The 21,132-nt window shown below is 39.0% G+C and overlaps 2 protein-coding genes across 3 annotated transcripts; both read right to left on the bottom strand.

Moving 5' to 3' along the window:
- Positions 1-2,906: 2,906 nt before the first annotated feature.
- On the bottom strand, positions 2,907-10,505 carry LOC117263914 (deoxycytidine kinase 2). The gene is made up of 8 exons (XM_033637641.2): positions 10,283-10,505; positions 6,136-6,254; positions 5,911-5,994; positions 5,646-5,755; positions 3,902-4,049; positions 3,692-3,807; positions 3,411-3,510; positions 2,907-3,335 (listed from the first exon to the last, which is right to left on the bottom strand). The coding sequence occupies exons 1-8, from the start codon at positions 10,377-10,379 to the stop codon at positions 3,309-3,311; spliced, it is 801 nt and encodes a 266-aa protein (XP_033493532.2). The 5' UTR covers positions 10,380-10,505; the 3' UTR covers positions 2,907-3,308.
- Positions 10,506-13,013: 2,508 nt separating this feature from the next.
- pfdn1 (prefoldin subunit 1) lies at positions 13,014-19,548 on the bottom strand. Of its 2 annotated transcripts, none has more exons than XM_078172756.1 (4): positions 19,463-19,548; positions 14,879-15,045; positions 14,393-14,477; positions 13,014-13,745 (listed from the first exon to the last, which is right to left on the bottom strand). In XM_078172756.1, exons 1-4 carry the CDS (start codon positions 19,526-19,528, stop codon positions 13,662-13,664), a joined length of 402 nt encoding a protein of 133 aa, XP_078028882.1. In that variant the 5' UTR covers positions 19,529-19,548; the 3' UTR covers positions 13,014-13,661. The 2 variants fall into 2 exon arrangements, with proteins under 2 accessions (XP_078028882.1, XP_078028883.1); XM_078172757.1 differs by having other exon boundaries at positions 13,014-13,742.
- Positions 19,549-21,132: the final 1,584 nt, after the last annotated feature.

Raw genomic sequence — 21,132 nt, 5'->3', positions numbered from 1 at the left:
TGTGTTCATGTTAATAAAGTTGTGGTCATGTTAATAACGTTGTGTTCATATTAATAAAGTTGTGTTCATATTACTAAAGTTGTGTTCATATTAATAAAGTTGTGGTCATGTTAATAACATTGTGTTCATATTAATAAAGTTGTGTTCATATTAATAAAGTTGTGGTCATGTTAATAACGTTGTGTTCATGTTAATAAAGTTGTGTTCATGCTAATAAAGTTGTGTTCATATTAATAAAGTTGTGGTCATGTTAATAAAGTTGTGTTCATATTAATAAAGTTGTGGTCATGTTAATAAAGTTGTGTTCATATTAATAACGTTGTGTTCATATTAATAAAGTTGTGTTCATATTAATAAAGTTGTGTTCATGTTAATAAAGTTGTGTTCATGTTAATAAAGTTGTGGTCATATTAATAAAGTTGTGTTCATATTAATAAAGTTGTGGTCATGTTAATAACGTTGTGTTCATATTAATAAAGTTGTGTTCATATTAATAACGTGTTCATATTAATAAAGTTGTGTTCATATTAATAAAGTTGTGGTCATGTTAATAAAGTTGTGTTCATGTTAATAAAGTTGTGTTCATATTAATAAAGTTGTGGTCATGTTAATAACGTTGTGTTCATGTTAATAAAGTTGTGTTCATATTAATAAAGTTGTGTTCATGTTAATAAAGTTGTGGTCATGTTAATAAAGTTGTGGTCATGTTAATAACGTTGTGGTCATGTTAATAAAGTTGTGTTCATATTAATAAAGTTGTGGTCATGTTAATAAAGTTGTGTTCATGTTAATAAAGTTGTGTTCATATTAATAAAGTTGTGGTCATGTTAATAACGTTGTGTTCATGTTAATAAAGTTATGTTCATATTAATAAAGTTGTGGTCATGTTAATAACGTTGTGTTCATGTTAATAACGTTGTGTTCATATTAATAAAGTTGTGTTCATATTAATAAAGTTGTGTTCATGTTAATAAAGTTGTGGTCATGTTAATAACGTTGTGTTCATATTAATAAAGTTGTGTTCATATTAATAACGTTGTGTTCATATTAATAAAGTTGTGTTCATATTAATAAAGTTGTGTTCATGTTAATAAAGTTGTGGTCATGTTAATAACGTTGTGTTCATATTAATAAAGTTGTGTTCATATTACTAAAGTTGTGTTCATATTAATAAAGTTGTGGTCATGTTAATAACATTGTGTTCATATTAATAAAGTTGTGTTCATATTAATAAAGTTGTGGTCATGTTAATAACGTTGTGTTCATGTTAATAAAGTTGTGTTCATGCTAATAAAGTTGTGTTCATATTAATAAAGTTGTGGTCATGTTAATAAAGTTGTGTTCATATTAATAAAGTTGTGGTCATGTTAATAAAGTTGTGTTCATATTAATAACGTTGTGTTCATATTAATAAAGTTGTGTTCATATTAATAAAGTTGTGTTCATGTTAATAAAGTTGTGTTCATGTTAATAAAGTTGTGGTCATATTAATAAAGTTGTGTTCATATTAATAAAGTTGTGGTCATGTTAATAACGTTGTGTTCATATTAATAAAGTTGTGTTCATATTAATAACGTGTTCATATTAATAAAGTTGTGTTCATATTAATAAAGTTGTGGTCATGTTAATAAAGTTGTGTTCATGTTAATAAAGTTGTGTTCATATTAATAAAGTTGTGGTCATGTTAATAACGTTGTGTTCATGTTAATAAAGTTGTGTTCATATTAATAAAGTTGTGTTCATGTTAATAAAGTTGTGGTCATGTTAATAAAGTTGTGGTCATGTTAATAACGTTGTGGTCATGTTAATAAAGTTGTGTTCATATTAATAAAGTTGTGTTCATGTTAATAAAGTTGTGTTCATATTAATAAAGTTGTGGTCATGTTAATAACGTTGTGTTCATATTAATAAAGTTGTGGTCATGTTAATAACGTTGTGTTCATATTAATAAAGTTGTGGTCATGTTAATAACGTTGTGTTCATATTAATAAAGTTGTGTTCATATTGATAAAGTTGTGGTCATGTTAATAACGTGTTCATGTTAATAAAGTTGTGTTCATATTAATAAAGTTGTGGTCATGTTAATAAAGTTGTGTTCATGTTAATAAAGTTGTGTTCATGTTAATAAAGTGTGTGTGTTTCTGAAGTAGTGACTCGACATAATGTTTCCGTGTCAGACATGTTTAAACATTGAACATTAACTGAATAAAGTTAAACTGAACAATCATTGTCAACTGCTGTTACCATGTTTGCACAAACAACCTCACATGAAGTCAGTGTTTCATAATGACATGTTTCATTAAACATTAAAACCATTAAAACTCCAAACAGTGTACTGAAGTACTACACACTACAGCAACACACTACACACCACAGTAACACACTCTTCTCCCCTCAGGCAGACGCTTTGGAGTTCCCCAGTGCAGGCTAAACCGCTTTAAGAACTCTTTTGTCCCCCTGTCCATTAAAGCCTTAAATGGGGAGCTAAGTGTAGCTTAACTATACGTGTATGTATATGTATACGTGTATATATGTGTATACATTTTAACGTAACTATGTAACTTTTTTCTTTTTTTGATGACTTTGTAAAACAGATGTGTGTGTGCAATGGGCAGTGTGCAATTTGTTGGCTGATGGTAGTCTGTACATGTACTGTAGATACTGAGTGTGTGAGATTGTGAATAGTGACAGCTCTGTTTGTGGATTGTATATATGTAGGAACTGTATGTGTCAACTTTTTGTGTCTTTTAACAGCAGATACTGCATGTATCCAAGACAAATTTCCTTCGGGACAATAAAGTCTATCTTACCTTATCTTAAAGTACGCACCGTTAAAGTAGTCTGAACAAAAACCCTAACCCATAAAACAAACAAGATCTGAAGTTAAACACATCACACACACACCATCAGTCTGAGTGTTTTTATTCCAGTAGAGAAAAATAACTCCATTTGTTCCTGAAGGCATCATGGTGTGTTCAGTGACTGTCAGGACAAATAAGCATTTTCACAGCTCTTAAGAAGATTCAGACTTAAGTATAAATATCAAACTGAGCCTAGTAAATACATCATGTGTGATGACACACACGCACACATACACACACGGTGAGTTCACTGACTGTCCCTGCTGCAGAGGACATTTTAACATTTATCTACAAAAATATAAAATATACACAAAAAGTGAAAAAGACTAAAAAATGGATTTTTTTCAGTGAAGTTAAAAACACAATGACGACTCGTTAAAACATTTACAGAGTGTAACTGGGCCATCCAATCAGACGTCAGACGAGCTGTGATTGGTGGATGAAGTCCTACAGCGTGGTGAGGAATTCTCTGACCTGCAGGACCAAACAGACTCCACATCAGAACCCAGTAAACAGACTCCACATCAGTGATGTCACATCAATACGAACCTCGTCAATGATGGCTTCCTGTTTGATGCGGTCGTTCTTGAAGTCATCGTCTACGTCCAGAACGAGAACAGGAAGATCGTTCAGGTACTCAAAGTCCAACCTGAACACACACACAGATAGGTCATGTCATGTCTGTTTTCTTCAGCCTGGCCCTGAATGCACCACTGAGACAAACACCCGAGTACAAAACAGGTGGATTTGTTTTTAATCACAGGAGAACACAAGTTTCTGGTGGTGGTGCTGTTACCTGAGGTTGTGAGCGTGCTCAGTGGTGGTGTTACCTGAGGTTCCTGTGGACGAGCCAAGCTTCATGTTTGAGGTGAAGCTGTTCCAGGTACTCCAGAGGGATCCCCTGCTCCTCCTCCCGACCCCGATGGAGCAGACGCTGCATACAGCGCTGAGACACACAGACACAAACACTGGAACATGAACACAGCACTACAAACATGACTGAACTCTGTCGTACAGGTGCACTGCAGCCAGAGTTTTACCTGTGGCTGAGCTCTCAGGTAGATGATGGCGTCGAGGGCGATGTCAGGTTCAAACTGGTTCAGTAACCAGGTGTGCCAGTCCTGATAAACACTCCACTCCGTCTCCGTCAGGCTGCCGCACTCAAACAGGTTGGACGCAAACACGTACCTGTGACAAAGTACACACGGTTACTGCATCACTCTGCCTCCAGCTACCTGTCTCAGGTGTTTGTAGCTACCCGTCTCAGGTGTATGCGTGTTTGTGTGGCTACCCGTCTCAGGTGTATGCGTGTTTGTGTAGCTACCCATCTCAGGTGTATGCACGTTTGTGTAGCTACCCGTCTCAGGTGTGTGTAGTTACCAGTCTCGGGTGTGTGTATTTACCAGTCTCGGGTGTGTGTATTTACCAGTCTCGGATGTGTGTGTAGTTACCTGTCTCGGATGTGTGTAGTTACCTGTCTTTCCAGTCTCGGGTGTGTATAGTTACCCGTCTCGGGTGTGTATAGTTACCCGTCTCGGGTGTGTGTGTAGTTACCAGTCTCGGGTGTGTCCACAGTTACCAGTCTCAGGTGTGTGTAGTTACCTGTCTTTCCAGTCTCGGGTGTGTATAGTTACCCGTCTCGGGTGTGTGTAGTTACCCATCTTGGGTGTCTGTGTAGTTACCAGTCTCGGGTGTCTGTGTAGTTACCAGTCTCGGGTGTCTGTGTAGTTACCCGTCTCGGGTGTCTGTGTAGTTACCAGTCTCGGGTGTCTGTGTAGTTACCCGTCTCGGGTGTCTGTGTAGTTACCAGTCTCGGGTGTCTGTGTAGTTACCAGTCTCGGGTGTCTGTGTAGTTACCCGTCTCGGGTGTCTGTGTAGTTACCAGTCTCAGGTGTGTGTAGTTACCAGTCTCAGGTGCAGTGTTAATTTTGTCAACCAACCAACTTAATGAAAACTTTTCGTTGATGACCCTTTATTCCGTGACTAATTTGTGACGAGAATGTAAATTTGATAAATACTGACAACAAAAACTAAAACGAAATCTCTGTTCATTATGAAGTGACGAGTAAAAACGTGACGAAAAAGCTGACGCTGGCCGGCTGGACAATCTGGATTACAACCCTTGTCAATGCCTCGATTGTTTTCCTTTTTAACCAATTAATTATCTAAACTCAAATTCAAACTCTCAGTCTATCTTTGTGATTGGATGACCTCCCCCCGCCCTCCACACGGTGGCGGTGCATGTCCAGTTTTGCCACACAGAAGCCTTGGCTCCACAGCGGGAAGCCGGGAACAACAACGGCTGTAAAACTCTGTAAAAGTACATACATACATTTTCATTTCCAGATATTTATTTGAAAACAAAACCATTGATACGGTCAATAATAAAACATTTTGTTAATAATAAAAAACGAATGTAATCTCAACAGTGACCGCGCCAGCGGCTGAACTGCTTCCAATGTCCATTCATTCAATCGCGTGTTCAGTGTGTGTGTGTGTGTGTGTGTGTATGTGTGTGTGTTAGTATGTCAGAGAGGAGGAGTATCAATAAAAAAAAGTTTCCACTAATTATTTCGGTGTTTATTTCTTTTACTCTTTTATTAAAATGCGTAATATAGCCAACAATACTATAGACCAAAAGTTAATCTAATCTATTATTGTAGAATGTATTTAGCAAATCACCACTTTCAACTGGAGACACAGCACATCAGCAGTGAGGTGTGTGTGTAGTTACCTGTCTCAGGTGTGTGTAGTTAGTTACCTGTCTCAGGTGTGTGTAGTTACCTGTCTGAGTAGACAGAGCGTTCGTAGAACTGAACAGGGTTTTCAGCCTGCTGAAGTTTGATTGACGGAGACTGAAGCTGAGAACGAACTCTGCTGAGACACGCGTAACTCTGATGGACAGACAGGAGAACAGGTAGACAGACAGGAGGACAGGTAGACAGACAGGAGGACAGGTAGACAGGTAGAGGACAGGTAAATGGTTAGTGAAGCAGCTTCATCTGCTGGTCATCCTCCCCACCTGGGGGGCGGAGTCGGGTCGGGTTACCTGGAAGGTGTAGGACCAGCGGCTGGGTTTATCATACAACATCTGCAGCAGGTTTCCTCCGCTCTTCTGAGAGGAGCTCAGCTCCTGCAAACAAACAAACAAACAAACAAACAAACAAACCGGTAAACACGTCATGTGTCACACTCAGCTTTTATTCTGAAAGGACAGAAAGGGTCTTTGTGATGCCACTGTGAAGCGTGTTGTGTTCAGGTGCAGTTTGTTCACCTGGTAGATGTCGTCACTGTCGTTCTGGACGTTGCACCATTTCCCGATGGGCTCAGGAATCACCTCCCAGTCCTCCGATGCACTCTGGAGAAGACGCACGAAGGTGGACTTTCCTGCAGCTAAGAGACAAAGAGACAGACACACAGAGACAGACAGAGACAAAGAGACAGATACACAGAGACAGACAGAAAGACAGAGACAGAAAGACAGACAGAAAGACAGAGACAGAGAGACAGACAGAGACAGCGACAAAGAGACAGAGACACAGAGGCAGAGAGACAGAAAGACAGACAGAGACAAAGAGACAGAGACACAGAGACGACAGAGACAGAGAGACAGATGGACACTTTAACCTGTTGTATAATAAACATAAATCTGGCCTCAGTTCATCACAGAAAATCTCAAACTTGATAAATCAGGTTATAAAACACTATTTAAGTAACTGTATTTATTAGTTACTCTCTTTAGAGTATCAGTACTGTGAGATAAATACTTTATACTGCAGTAACTGTATTTATTAGTTACTCTCTTTAGAGTATCAGCACAGATAAATACTGTATACTGCAGTAACTGTATTTATTAGTTACTCTTTAGAGTATCAACACTGTGAGATAAATACTTTATACTCAGTAACTGTATTTATTAGTTACTCTTTAGAGTATCAGCACTGTGAGATAAATACTTTATACTGCAGTAACTGTATTTATTAGTTACTCTCTTTAGAGTATCAGCACTGTGAGATAAATACTTTATACTGCAGTAACTGCATTTATTAGTTACTCTCTTTAGAGTATCAGCACTGAGATAAATACTGTATACTGCAGTAACTGTATTTATTAGTTACTCTTTAGAGTATCAGCACTGTGAGATAAATACTGTATACTGCAGTAACTGTATTTATTAGTTACTCTTTAGAGTATCAGCACTGTGAGATAAATACTGTATACTGCAGTAACTGTATTTATTAGTTACTCTCTTTAGAGTATCAGCACAGATAAATACTGTATACTGCAGTAACTGTATTTATTAGTTACTCTTTAGAGTATCAACACTGTGAGATAAATACTTTATACTGCAGTAACTGTATTTATTAGTTACTCTCTTTAGAGTATCAGCACTGTGAGATAAATACTTTATACTGCAGTAACTGCATTTATTAGTTACTCTCTTTAGAGTATCAGCACTGAGATAAATACTGTATACTGCAGTAACTGTATTTATTAGTTACTCTCTTTAGAGTATCAGCACTGTGAGATAAATACTGTATACTGCAGTAACTGTATTTATTAGTTACTCTTTAGAGTATCAGCACTGTGAGATAAATACTTTATACTGCAGTAACTGTATTTATTAGTTACTCTTTAGAGTATCAGCGCTGTGAGATAAATACTGTATACTGCAGTAACTGTATATATTAGTTACTCTCTTTAGAGTATCAGCACTGTGAGATAAATACTGTATACTGCAGTAACTGTATTTATTAGTTACTCTCTTTAGAGTATCAGCACTGTGAGATAAATACTGTATACTGCAGTAACTGTATTTATTAGTTACTCTCTTTAGAGTATCAGCACTGTGAGATAAATACTTTATACTGCAGTAACTGTATTTATTAGTTACTCTTTAGAGTATCAGCACTGTGAGATAAATACTTTATACTGCAGTAACTGCATTTATTAGTTACTCTTTAGAGTATCAGTACTGTGAGATAAATACTTTATACTGCAGTAACTGTATTTATTAGTTACTCTTTAGAGTATCAGCACTGTGAGATAAATACTGTATACTGCAGTAACTGCATTTATTAGTTACTCTCTTTAGAGTATCAGCACTGAGATAAATACTGTATACTGCAGTAACTGTATTTATTAGTTACTCTTTAGAGTATCAGTACTGTGAGATAAATACTTTATACTGCAGTAACTGTATTTATTAGTTACTCTTTAGAGTATCAGCACTGTGAGATAAATACTTTATACTGCAGTAACTGCATTTATTAGTTACTCTCTTTAGAGTATCAGTACTGAGATAAATACTTTATACTGCAGTAACTGTATTTATTAGTTACTCTCTTTAGAGTATCAGCACTGTGAGATAAATACTGTATACTGCAGTAACTGTATTTATTAGTTACTCTTTAGAGTATCAGCACTGTGAGATAAATACTTTATACTGCAGTAACTGTATTTATTAGTTACTCTTTAGAGTATCAGCACTGTGAGATAAATACTGTATACTGCAGTAACTGTATATATTAGTTACTCTTTAGAGTATCAGCACTGTGAGATAAATACTTTATACTGCAGTAACTGTATTTATTAGTTACTCTTTAGAGTATCAGTACTGTGAGATAAATACTTTATACTGCAGTAACTGTATTTATTAGTTACTCTCTTTAGAGTATCAGCACTGTGAGATAAATACTGTATACTGCAGTAACTGTATATATTAGTTACTCTCTTTAGAGTATCAACACTGTGAGATAAATACTGTATACTGCAGTAACTGTATTTATTAGTTACTCTTTAGAGTATCAGCACTGTGAGATAAATACTTTATACTGCAGTAACTGTATTTATTAGTTACTCTTTAGAGTATCAGCACTGTGAGATAAATACTGTATACTGCAGTAACTGTATTTATTAGTTACTCTCTTTAGAGTATCAGCACTGTGAGATAAATACTGTATACTGCAGTAACTGTATTTATTAGTTACTCTTTAGAGTATCAGCACTGTGAGATAAATACTGTATACTGCAGTAACTGTATTTATTAGTTACTCTTTAGAGTATCAGCACTGTGAGATAAATACTTTATACTGCAGTAACTGTATATATTAGTTACTCTTTAGAGTATCAGCACTGTGAGATAAATACTGTATACTGCAGTAACTGTATTTATTAGTTACTCTCTTTAGAGTATCAACACTGTGAGATAAATACTGTATACTGCAGTAACTGTATTTATTAGTTACTCTTTAGAGTATCAACACTGTGAGATAAATACTGTATACTGCAGTAACTGTATTTATTAGTTACTCTTTAGAGTATCAGCACTGTGAGATAAATACTTTATGCTGCAGTAACTGTATTTATTAGTTACTCTCTTTAGAGTATCAGCACTGTGAGATAAATACTTTATGCTGCAGTAACTGTATTTATTAGTTACTCTTTAGAGTATCAGCACTGTGAGATAGATACTGTATACTGCAGTAACTGTATTTATTAGTTACTCTCTTTAGAGTATCAACACTGTGAGATAAATACTGTATACTGCAGTAACTGTATTTATTAGTTACTCTTTAGAGTATCAGCACTGTGAGATAAATACTGTATACTGCAGTAACTGTATTTATTAGTTACTCTTTAGAGTATCAACACTGTGAGATAAATACTGTATACTGCAGTAACTGTATTTATTAGTTACTCTCTTTAGAGTATCAGCACTGTGAGATAAATACTGTATACTGCAGTAACTGTATTTATTAGTTACTCTTTAGAGTATCAGCACTGTGAGATAAATACTGTATACTGCAGTAACTGTATATATTAGTTACTCTTTAGAGTATCAGCACTGTGAGATAAATACTTGTACTCTTTAAATGAAGTAAACAAATGATGTCATGTTGTACTCTAGTTGATACTCACTGTAATACTCTGAGTAAAAAACAGTCACCACATGAGCAAAGTACAACATTAAAGTACTCTGACATGTATTTGTACACAGAGTGATCCTCTAGAGTAATCATCTATAGTAATCCTCTGACAGAGTATTCTGCATTATGAGTACTTTAACTCCGATACTTTACAGTACTTGTACCAACAGAACATTTTAAATGCAGTACTTGTAATAGAGTACTTTAGACTGATATAGTAGCGAGTACTTTTACTGTGATACACAGTGATGGAGTACCTGAGTAAAGACAGATCATTTTTACTAGAAGGAAACAGGAAATTATATCTTTACATCTGATTGGTGATTATTGATTATTGATAACAGTCTGAGTTTGGCGCCACTCGGCTGGTGAAGGCGGGACGGACTGACCGGTTCAAACCAACAGACCCTCTTGGCGCTCCCCGCGGCCGGTGACTCACCGGGAGAATGTATGATTAGTAATGATCGATCAGTGATCCGTAACTAAACTCACCGATGTTTCCCTCGATGGAGATCTTCCTCTCTCTGCGGGACAAACTTCCACTGGGACTGGCGGGAACACTACGGACTCTCTTCGGTGGAGTCGCCATGTTTAAAACAATCGCCTCCTGGTCCGGTCTTTGTTTGTTTGTTTGTTTGTTTGTTTATTCTCCGCGCGGAGGAAAACCGACTGACTGACCGCCAGCTGCCGACCGCGCGCTGCTTTAAATTGGATTCCGCGCGCAGACGAGGTTTCCGGTTCCGGGGGCGGGACTAAACGGAACAGAGATAGTGTAAAAGCACGGAGATGACAGGAGGTCTCACTCTGCTGCTGCTCACATGTCCGCCATGTTTGTTGCTCAGGGACTGCTCTGTATTTATCAGAGGAGGGGGCGTGGCCACAGTGTCACAGATGTTTATAAACTTTGATGTTTGAAAGTTTAAAAAAAAAAAAGTCTCAGTTTTTCTCTGGTTTCGTACAAACACTTTGCTTTTGACAAATTTTAAATCAGACATAGAATAAAAAGTGATTCTGATGAAATATTATTTAAAGATCGGATTAATTCTGGCTGATAAACAAAGTCATTGTGGTGATTTCTAAAGAAAACATGGCGGATTGGAAACTGTGTTTTATTTAAAAGCCCCCCCAAATAATTTGCGGTTCTTTTTACAGAAAACATCCTAAAATCTGCAAAATGTTTTAAGTGAAATAAAAATCACTGAAAATTATTTAAGAAAAACAAACAAACAAAAAAAAACTAAAAAGCTAACTTCTAGAAAAGAATTGAGGTGTGGAGGTGTCAGACCGGTCAGACAGGAAGTTACCCATGATGCACCTCCATCCATCACAGCTGCTGGTCCCGAGGACAGGACGTCCATGATGGACTGGTCAGAGTCAATAGGCTCGTTGGAGATGAACTGCGCCTCGCCTGGAAAGTAGACGAGAGCAGGCGGCCTTCAGTCCGTACAGGAAGTCACAGACACACTAACATCCTGTCTGGAATGATGCCAATTCATTAAAGTGATCAGACCCATATATCAGTTTGTTTTCAGTCTCCAGTTGTTTTAATTATGATAGATTAATTTATTAAAATGCTTTACAGGTGATCTGTAGTTTATGTTCATGGTTCATGAACTCTGCTGTAAATCAGCATCATATCAGTTTGACCTGTTGCCATGGCAACAGAGACTGAATACACTGTGTCTGACTGTAAGCTTCATATTTGATACAAGACAACAGCTTTCATTAAGGCTCAGTCAGATCCAGTCAGGGCTTCACATCTGAACACGTTATTTTAAGAATCCTCACATCCCACTGACCACCAGTCTCTGTGCTGCTAAATACTTCAATAATTAAAACAGTCCAGTGTTAATACACAGTAGACTCTGTGTAGTTTATGATGAATGTGTTCAGTCTGTGACGTCATCTTGTTGAGTCAACATCTGAACCAATCAGCTGTTAGATCAGGTGAGAGCCAGGCGGTGCAGTCGGTGGAGAGCAGCTGCAGATGCTCGCGGTTTTATCGCCGTCCACTTTTGTAATAGGCTACATCAGAACAAGTCGGGATGAAGTCGGACACAAAACTAACCGGCAAAACTTTGCAGTTTTGTGACTTAAATTTTGACCCTACAGTGGAACAAATAACAAACCAGTTCAATCTGTGGCTGATGAGAGAGCTCTCACTGAATGGTCGGGTCTTGTTGTCTAAAGCTGAGGGGACATCTCGAGCTGTCTACGTGTCTTTAGCACTTGAAATGTCTGCAGCAATATACACAAAAATTAGATAAAATTTTATTCAATTTTATTTGGAGGAACAAATGTCATTATTTAAGAAAAGATATTCTGTGTAATACAAGAAGAGATGGTGGTGTTGAGGTCATAAGTTTTGAAACATTAAATAGTACTTTCAAAGTAAAATGGTTATCTAATGTAATTAAAGAAAAAGACAATATTTGGAATGCTTTCCCTAAACATATATTTAACTCAGTTGGTGCTCTTAGACTTGTGTTAACATGTGATTATAAGACTGAAAAATTACCTGTAAAATTAGCAAACTTTAATAAACAAGCGCTGCTGTCCTGGAAAATGGTGCACATGCATAATTTCTCACCAACAAGATATTCCATCTGGAATAACAATATTCAATATAGAAATAAATCACTCTGTTATAAAATGTGGGTGGAAATGGTATTGTATTAATTAAACAACTTGTGAATGCTGAGGGACAGTTACTAACGTATGATGAATTCCTCTCTAAGTTCAGGCTGCCAAAGGAATATGCAGTGGTCTGAGATGCTGTACTGAGGAGTGCACTGCAGCTGCTTAGAGGATCAACTGTTGAGGTCTCTACGACTGTTCCACTCAGCAGTGTTTGTTCCTCAGAGTAAATGACATTACAAAGAATAAATGTTTGAATAAATTCATCAGGAATCACATGCATACTGTATCTGTGCCCTCAGCAAAATTCTTTGGACCTCGCTTCATGGTGAAGTTGATGTTTGAATATGTGTCTAGTTGGAGATAAATTCTGTCTGAATAATAAAGTTAAAGAGGTCTCTTGTAAAATATTGCATAAAATATATCCAGCAGAGAAACTTTGGAGAGATTTAAGATCGATATTGAATATTCTTAGGTTTTTTTGTGGAAATGAGGAAGAAACAATTTGTCGTCTGTTTGATCACTGTGTGTAGCCTATACTAGAATGTTCTGGATGGATGTTCAAACAGAAAAACTGGACAAACAATCCACTTAAAAGAAAAGGACATTTTTATTTGTTTTGAAGACGAGGAGAAAGAAAAAGATTGTTCTTTTTGTACAGCTTCTTCTTCTTCACATTCATAAGGAGAAATGTGCAGAATCCAAACCAAGCTTTGAACATTTTCTGCATGATCTGAAACAATATTGCACAACTATTGAAGCCTTAAGAGCAAGAAGACACTTAGAACTGACTCTATTATCGATAAATGTTGTAAAGATTGACGACTGTATTGAATATCCTTCATTTGTTAGTTTTGCTTTTTGCTTTGTATTCTGTTGTTTCTGTTTCTGAGTCTGAACTGTCATTGGTAGAGCAGCTTTGTGTTTACTGACAGTGGTTTTCCAAAGTGTTCCTGAGCCCTTGTAGTAATATCCTTTATACAGTCATGTTGGTTTTAAATGCAGTGACGTCTGAGGGGTGAAAGGTCAGCTAAAGATTTACTATGTCTGACGCGGCATCCTCACTGACCTGAAGTCAGACTTATAATAAATAAACAAAGACACGATGAGGAGACAAAAGGTTCAACATTTAATATGAACAACTAACAAACACACTGACAGGAACGTGTGTGTGTGTGTGTGTGTGTGTGTGTGTGTGTGTGTTACAGAGTATTATAGGTTCTTGATGAGCGTGTCACTGAGCTCTCCTTGACAGCAGCATCTCTCTGATGTTGTCTTCAGCTTCTTTCACGCTGCGTTCAAGGTACACCTTCTTCTGCTGAAAATGAGACAACACAGTCAGACCACCATTACACCTGGACACACACCTGGACAGGACACACACCTGGACAGGACACACACCTGGACACACACCTGGACACTCATCTGGACAGGACACACACCGGGACACACACCTGGACAGGACACACACCTGGACACACACCTGGACACTCATCTGGACAGGACACACACTGGGACACACACCTTGACAGGACACACACCGGGACACACACCTGGACACACACCTGGACACTCATCTGGACAGGACACACACTGGGACACACACCTTGACAGGACACACACCGGGACACACACCTGGACACTCATCTGGACAGGACACACACCGGGACACACACCTGGACAGGACACACATCTGGACACACACCTGGACTGGACACACACCTGGACACACACCTGGACAAGACACACACCTGGACACACATCTGGACAGGACACACACCTGGACAGGACACACATCTGGACACACACCTGGACTGGACACACACCTGGACACACACCTGGACAAGACACACACCTGGACACACATCTGGACAGGACACACACCTGGACAGGACACACACCTGGACAAACACCTGGACACACAGCTGGTAGAATAGTAAAGTGTGTATTTGTGTGTGTTTGTACCTCGAGCTCTTTAATTTTCTCATCAGCTGTTTTCTGTTTGTCCATCAGCTGATTGTTGATGTCCTCCTTCGACTGAAGAATGAACCTGAGACAACACACGCACATGCACACACACGCACACGCACACACACACACACATTAGCAATAGAAGATCTTTGAGCGTCTGTCACACACTGACAGAGATATGTCTGTAAAGAGGACGCATCACTCTGTTTAAATTCAGAGGACAAAATATTGTCTTAATAAAAACCGACAGAGTGACGGTTCTCTTCTGTTCTGATGATCAATAACTGATCAGCTGTAATCAATAACACACCTGAGTGGTGTCACGCACCTGTCTGTAGTTCCACCACAGTAACTACAGCTCACCTGTTCACCATCATCTACTGAGTATTCAGCTCCTGTGTGATGTCACTGTGATGTTATGTTTCCTGTCAGTGTAACCTGCTCTGGTGAACAAAGATCCTGGTTGTCATGGAGACTCACATGCGTCCGACTCCCTCGTACAGTCGCGTGTTGTCGGGCAGTGTGGTGATCTCAGCGTGAGTCAGCTTGGCGTGTTTCTGAACCCGAGTCAGCTGATCGATCTGCAGGTCGGCCAACTTCACCTTCTGCTGCGTGTCGATCATCTTCACCTGCAGCTCCGAGAATGCCTACAACAGAGAGGCATCACTCTGATGAGAAACATCTGGACATCTTTCACCTAGTCTAGCATGTTTGATTTTCTTTTTGTCTTCCACGACTTCTCCCGTCACAGCCGTCACTTTGACCAATAGGAACACAGAGCAATCTGCTGCCGTGGAAACTGTAGGACCACAACAGCCCAGCCTTTTAATGTTACATATTTCCTGTGAGGACTTAAATCCCCAAACACACTGACAGCGATAATTGACATGCATCGACTGAGGCGCGTCAATTATCGCTCCTATAGCGCACTGCAGGCATTAGGCAACGCCACAGAACTAGCAGTATTTTAGGAAAAAAGCTGTTGATTATATAACAGATGCCATCAGTAATTGTAGCCTATATACTTGTGTACTTTCGTGTGTTATATGAAATCAGAGTCAGCAGTATTTTAGGAAAGAAAAGTCACAATTATAGGCAACAATGTCTGTAGGCAGTCACCTGGTTGCAGACTTTCCTTACAGCAGCCTAATGAGCGAGATAAGGAAAAGGATGGATGGAGATGAGAATGTCCTAGGGTGACCAGATGTCCCGAAAAATTCGGGACAGTCCCGAAATTCAAGCAGTTGTCCCGAATCCCGAATCCTGCCCTAATTGTCCCGAACATTACACCAGAGCAGAGTCTGGAGGAGTTACTGCCTGATAAAACATTAAACACTGATCATGGTGGTTGAGTCGTCCTGCAGCTCCCGCCGGCTGCACATTGGCTGCAGCAGTTCCTACATCAATTATGGGTGTTGTAGTTTTTAAATTGTGTACAGCAGTGGCGATGAAGAGAGCACAAGCTGCAGCCGCGAGGACAGGGAAAGCATGCAGCCACGAGGAGGAGTGATTTGCACGTTGCAGTGCAGCCTCTTGTTCTAACTGTTCAAAACTGTTCTACGAACTGACAGGCCTGAATGTACCAGGCGTCTTTTATTTTGTTAGCTTTTATTTTTTTAATTGAGTTTAACACTAGGACCGCCAGGATCACAGCGCCCCTCCAAGCGCCACAGCGGTCTGCCAGACCATCATATGTAACTTCATTGTTTATGCTGCCCGTGTGCTCAGAAGCACTCAAAAAATGCATTTTTGAGTCATTTACGAGAAGTTATGATAAAATAAAAATATTACAGACTATAGAATAGGACTGACAACCTCTCCAATGTCTCCTGTCAATTAATTAACACTATTTGTCGGCTTTTTATAATTTTGCTGCTGCGCTGTGTCTCCAGTTGAAAGTGGTGATGGGCCTTTAACACAGTCTGTACCTGTGAACCGTCACCTGAACCTGTTAGTCTAAAGGCCCAAACGCACTGAAAGCGTCTGACGCGCACGTTTTGAAGTACACTCATTGTTTTAAATGGCCAAACACGCACTGAAAGCGTTTTGACGCGTGTCTAATTGCCTTGACGCCTCAACTCCGACCTTGTCTCGATTTTGGAGCGTCAAATGAGGACCCAGAGACCAGAGCTGTTCTTTCTGCAGCTGCAGCACCTGTTTGGAGAGAGGGTTATTTGTTATTTGTTACCTGCGGAATATGTGGGAAGAGGGTCTGTTATCTGTTATATGTTGTGTATGCTGCCCTGAAACCAACCTGACTGATGATGTGTGAAAACAATTACCCCACTGGGGACATTAAAGAACCTAACCTAACCTAACATGAATAAAAAGGTAAAGATTTTTAATTTTATGCTGTTTCATGATTAATGAGCTCATTTGCATCAGTTTCCGCTCCAGAGAAAAGAGCTAAAACACCCAAATAAACAAATTTAATTCTTCAGTTGGCATAATAAAATAATAATAATATTTTATCTTTATCTTTATTCCTTTCACTTCTGGTGGTTCTTGACTGTCATGACATGTCAGCTTTTAAAAACAACAATAGATGTAAAAACACACAGACACAATACATCTGTGATCAGCTCCCTAATTTAATTTTAACAATTTTTTCAATCTTCTCCAATTTCTCGTTTTATTTTATGGAAGTAATCAATGTAAGTGCACTTGTCCAAGAGCTGCCACGATGGATTTTATAATGCAAATAACTCTGTTTAGATAAAACTTACAAGTTTCTCTTCCTCTGACTTTTCCTAAAAATGTGGCTTGTATGTTTTCTGAAGCCTTTGTAAAACAAAAACACACACCCGCCAGTGGCCGATGGAAAATTTTGAATTGCATGTGGGTTTTTTATGTGCTTCGACCATTTCTGCCAGCTGTGTCCAGGGACGGTTTTTGCTATGGGCAAGTATGAATAAGTCAATAAGTAATTTATTCCATTGAAATATCAGTGATGTATTATAGAAAAGTGATTTATCTTTTTATAAATGACAAAAGGCACATCTGCCTCATTTTTGCCGTGGTATCGTGATACTACTACTGCAGCCTTTGCCACAAGCACACCAAAGAAACACAGAGGACAGGGTTGGATTTTCCTAAAGTTGGATTTTTATACTAAAAACGTAAGGTAATTATTTTTCGTCAAATAAGGCACAATTTTTTTATTTGGCTGGTGAAAAATATGTTTGGTCGGTAAATTTTTGGAGGTCACTAGCCAATGGCAGACGAGGTAAAAGGTTAATTTTATGCCCTGCTTCTGAGCATTTATACCTCTGACCGCTGCTGAAAATTATACATTTTGATACAAACAGGTGGCTATACATATTGCAAAACTCTGTAAAAGTACACCAAAGCATACATTTTCATTTCCAAATATTTATTTGAAAACGAAACCATTCATACAGTCAATAAAAAACCATTTTGTTAATAATAAACAACGAATCTCAACAGTGACTGCGCCAGCTGGCGGGACTGCGGCTGAACTGCTTCCAATCTTCATTCATTCATTCAATCGCGAGTTCAATGTGTGTGTGTGTGTGTGTGTGTGTGTGTTAGTATGTCAGAGAGGAGGAGTATCAATTAACAAAAGTTTCCACTAATTATTTCGGTGTTTATTTCTTTTTTTTCTTAAGTTTTTTTTATTAAAATGCGTAATATAGCCAACAATATTATAGATCAAAAGTTAATCTAATCTATTATTGTAGAATGTATTTAGCAAATCACCACTTTCAACTGGAGACACAGCGCAGCAGCAAAATTATAAAAAGCCGACAAATAGTGTTAATTAATTGACAGGAGACATTGGAGAGGTTGTCAGTCCTATTCTATAGTCTGTAATATTTTTATTTTATCATAACTTCTCGTAAATGACTCAAAAATGCATTTTTTGAGTGCTTCTGAGCACACGGGCAGCATAAACAATGAAGTTACATATGATGGTCTGGCAGACCGCTGTGGCGCTTGGAGGGGCGCTGTGATCCTGGCGGTCCTAGTGTTAAACTCAATTAAAAAAATAAAAGCTAACAAAATAAAAGACGCCTGGTACATTCAGGCCTGTCAGTTCGTAGAACAGTTTTGAACAGTTAGAACAAGAGGCTGCACTGCAACGTGCAAATCACTCCTCCTCGTGGCTGCATGCTTTCCCTGTCCTCGCGGCTGCAGCTTGTGCTCTCTTCATCGCCACTGCTGTACACAATTTAAAAACTACAACACCCATAATTGATGTAGGAACTGCTGCAGCCAATGTGCAGCCGGCGGGAGCTGCAGGACGACTCAACCACCATGATCAGTGTTTAATGTTTTATCAGGCAGTAACTCCTCCAGACTCTGCTCTGGTGTAATGTTCGGGACAATTAGGGCAGGATTCGGGATTCGGGACAACTGCTTGAATTTCGGGACTGTCCCGAATTTTTCGGGACATCTGGTCACCCTAGGACATTCTCATCTCCATCCATCCTTTTCCTTATCTCGCTCATTAGGCTGCTGTAAGGAAAGTCTGCAACCAGGTGACTGCCTACAGACATTGTTGCCTATAATTGTGACTTTTCTTTCCTAAAATACTGCTGACTCTGATTTCATATAACACACTAAAGTACACAAGTATATAGGCTACAATTACTGATGGCATCTGTTATATAATCAACAGCTTTTTTCCTAAAATACTGCTAGTTCTGTGGCGTTGCCTAATGCCTGCAGTGCGCTAAGGAGCGATAATTGACGCGCCTCAGTCGACGCACGTCAATTATCGCTGTCAGTGTGTTTGTGGCTAACAACGGTCACAGCTTGTCTCCTCACTGTCTGATGACACACACTGTGTCCCGTGTTGAATCAGTGAAACACGGGACATTCCCGGGTCACACGGGACGGGTGGAATCCTTAAAATGTGCGTGTCGAGAGTTAGCTCCTCGTGCTAACCGTTAGCTCCGGTGTTGCTAACCGGCAGATTAATGAGCGGTTTACAGACCGCGGCTCTGCGTCAACACACAGCAGGTGAGATCAGCTGAGCTCGCGCGACACACCTGAGGATCATCAGCTGAACAATTACACAGTACAGTCTCTCGGTTTTACCTTCTTCAGCTCCAGGTCTATGGGCGCCGCCATCTTCTCTCTCAACACTTGACAGACACTGCGCATGTGCGTGCCCGTTCTTCTTCCGTCACTGTCCAACAAAATAAAAGCGTTACATTTATTTATTTTTATTTGACCTTTGTTTTGAAATCTGTTCACAGGCACGAAGCTGAGTCCAACTCCTGTTCCTGCTCTTTCAGGGTTTTTAAATTAAAATAAAGATCCGTCTTTGTAACTCTGAATCACAACACTGTCTGAATTTTAATTTTGACAATTAGTTTTTATTTTATCCCTGCTGTTTGTTTCTATTTCATTTATTTTATAGACATTTAATTATCTTATATTATAAACTTTAAATCTAAAAGGAGAAAATAATTTAATCATTTCTCCAGTTTCTGCTTAATAATATATTATAGTTATAGTATAGTATATCATGTCACTCTGACGCACCCGTCCAGGACGTACCCATACTCCGAAGTACCCGTACTCTGATGAAATAATTTTTTAATCATTAAAGGGCCAGTGTGTAATATTTGGCATGGTTTATTGTCAATCTGAATCTGAATCTGAATATTCTACCCATTAATATGTTTATACAAGTGTATAATCACTATAAAATAAAATTCGTTTGGTTTTCGTAGCCTTATAATTACGCTTTTATATATATATATATAGCAAGGGCCTTGCTTTAGAGAGGTCGCCATCTTGCGCCACCATGTATGTACGGCAGACTGAGTGGACAATCCAGCCAGCCAGAGGACGCGTTTCGCGTGTATAAATGAACCAATGAAGACAGCGGAAGGAAGGAAGAAGGAGGAAGAAACAGCAGAGAGTGTTAGTAGTTCGTCGATAGAGAGTAGTGAAAAGTTTTTTTAGTTATAAAGTTTGCGAATGGACCACACTTACCACGCAACAGGAGAGAATGAACCAGAACCGTCATCTGCGAGGAAAAGAAGACGCAACTTCACTCCTTGTGATGCACTCTCTGCAGCGCTTTTCCTCCTGATGATATATCTCCCCAACGATGGCAGCAGTAGCACCGAATCCCATTCTGTGCATTCAGCCTCTCTTCTCGCCCGCTCAGCATCAAACACATGGAGTTCCTCATCTATGTGCTCCGGCTCAAACAGGTATGGCTCTGGGTCTGTGTCCGCTACAAGAAACTCTTCAAAATCACGTTCAAAGTCGTCCATTGCAGCTACTATAGTCCGGAGATATTGCTAGGCTAAATAAACAGCTGAGCTCTGTTTACCGGCTACGCTGTTAGTCAGTGTGCAGGCTGGAGATTGGTGGAGCAGAGAGGGAGGGGGGTCCCCACTTAGCATGGTAAACGAGTATGTGTGTATGAAGTGTGTGTGTTACGCTAGAAGAGTCAGAGTTTGGGACGGAGTCTTTTACCCCCTGGAGTGTTACCGGAGTTTCTGGAGTGCTCAAATAAACTGGCCTTTTTCCCGAACGCTCCTCTGGTCTCCTGCTCGTGAGAGATTCATTACAATATCGTAACATGGTTTAGATTTCTAAATAAACATTCACCTCGTCACTAGATAGACCTACTCCTGAAAAACTCGTGTGCAAGGCTTTTTGTCCCTACGAGGCCACCGTCATTTACCCGACAGGAGGGGTGAGCGAGTGAGCCCTGCAATCTAGAATTTGACCACTGATGTCACTGT

Source organism: Epinephelus lanceolatus, chromosome 11 (assembly GCF_041903045.1).
Source record: "Epinephelus lanceolatus isolate andai-2023 chromosome 11, ASM4190304v1, whole genome shotgun sequence".
Lineage (NCBI taxonomy): Eukaryota > Metazoa > Chordata > Actinopteri > Perciformes > Serranidae > Epinephelus > Epinephelus lanceolatus.
This window is presented reverse-complemented; position numbering and strand designations above follow the sequence as displayed.

Excerpts from the sequence above, each read along its gene's own strand:
- pfdn1 (XM_078172756.1), bottom strand. The coding sequence starts at position 19,528 with ATGCGCAGTGTCTGTCAAGTGTTGAGAGAGAAGATGGCGGCGCCCATA. Across the intron at positions 15,046-19,462 it reads TAGACCTGGAGCTGAAGAAG|GCATTCTCGGAGCTGCAGGT; the intron begins GTAAAACCGAGA and ends TCTCTGTTGTAG. Across the intron at positions 13,746-14,392 it reads AGAAAATTAAAGAGCTCGAG|CAGAAGAAGGTGTACCTTGA; the intron begins GTACAAACACAC and ends TCTCATTTTCAG.
- LOC117263914 (XM_033637641.2), bottom strand. The coding sequence starts at position 10,379 with ATGGCGACTCCACCGAAGAGAGTCCGTAGTGTTCCCGCCAGTCCCAGT. Across the intron at positions 6,255-10,282 it reads CTCCATCGAGGGAAACATCG|CTGCAGGAAAGTCCACCTTC; the intron begins GTGAGTTTAGTT and ends TTTGTCTCTTAG. Across the intron at positions 3,808-3,901 it reads ACCTGAGAGCTCAGCCACAG|CGCTGTATGCAGCGTCTGCT; the intron begins GTAAAACTCTGG and ends TGTGTGTCTCAG.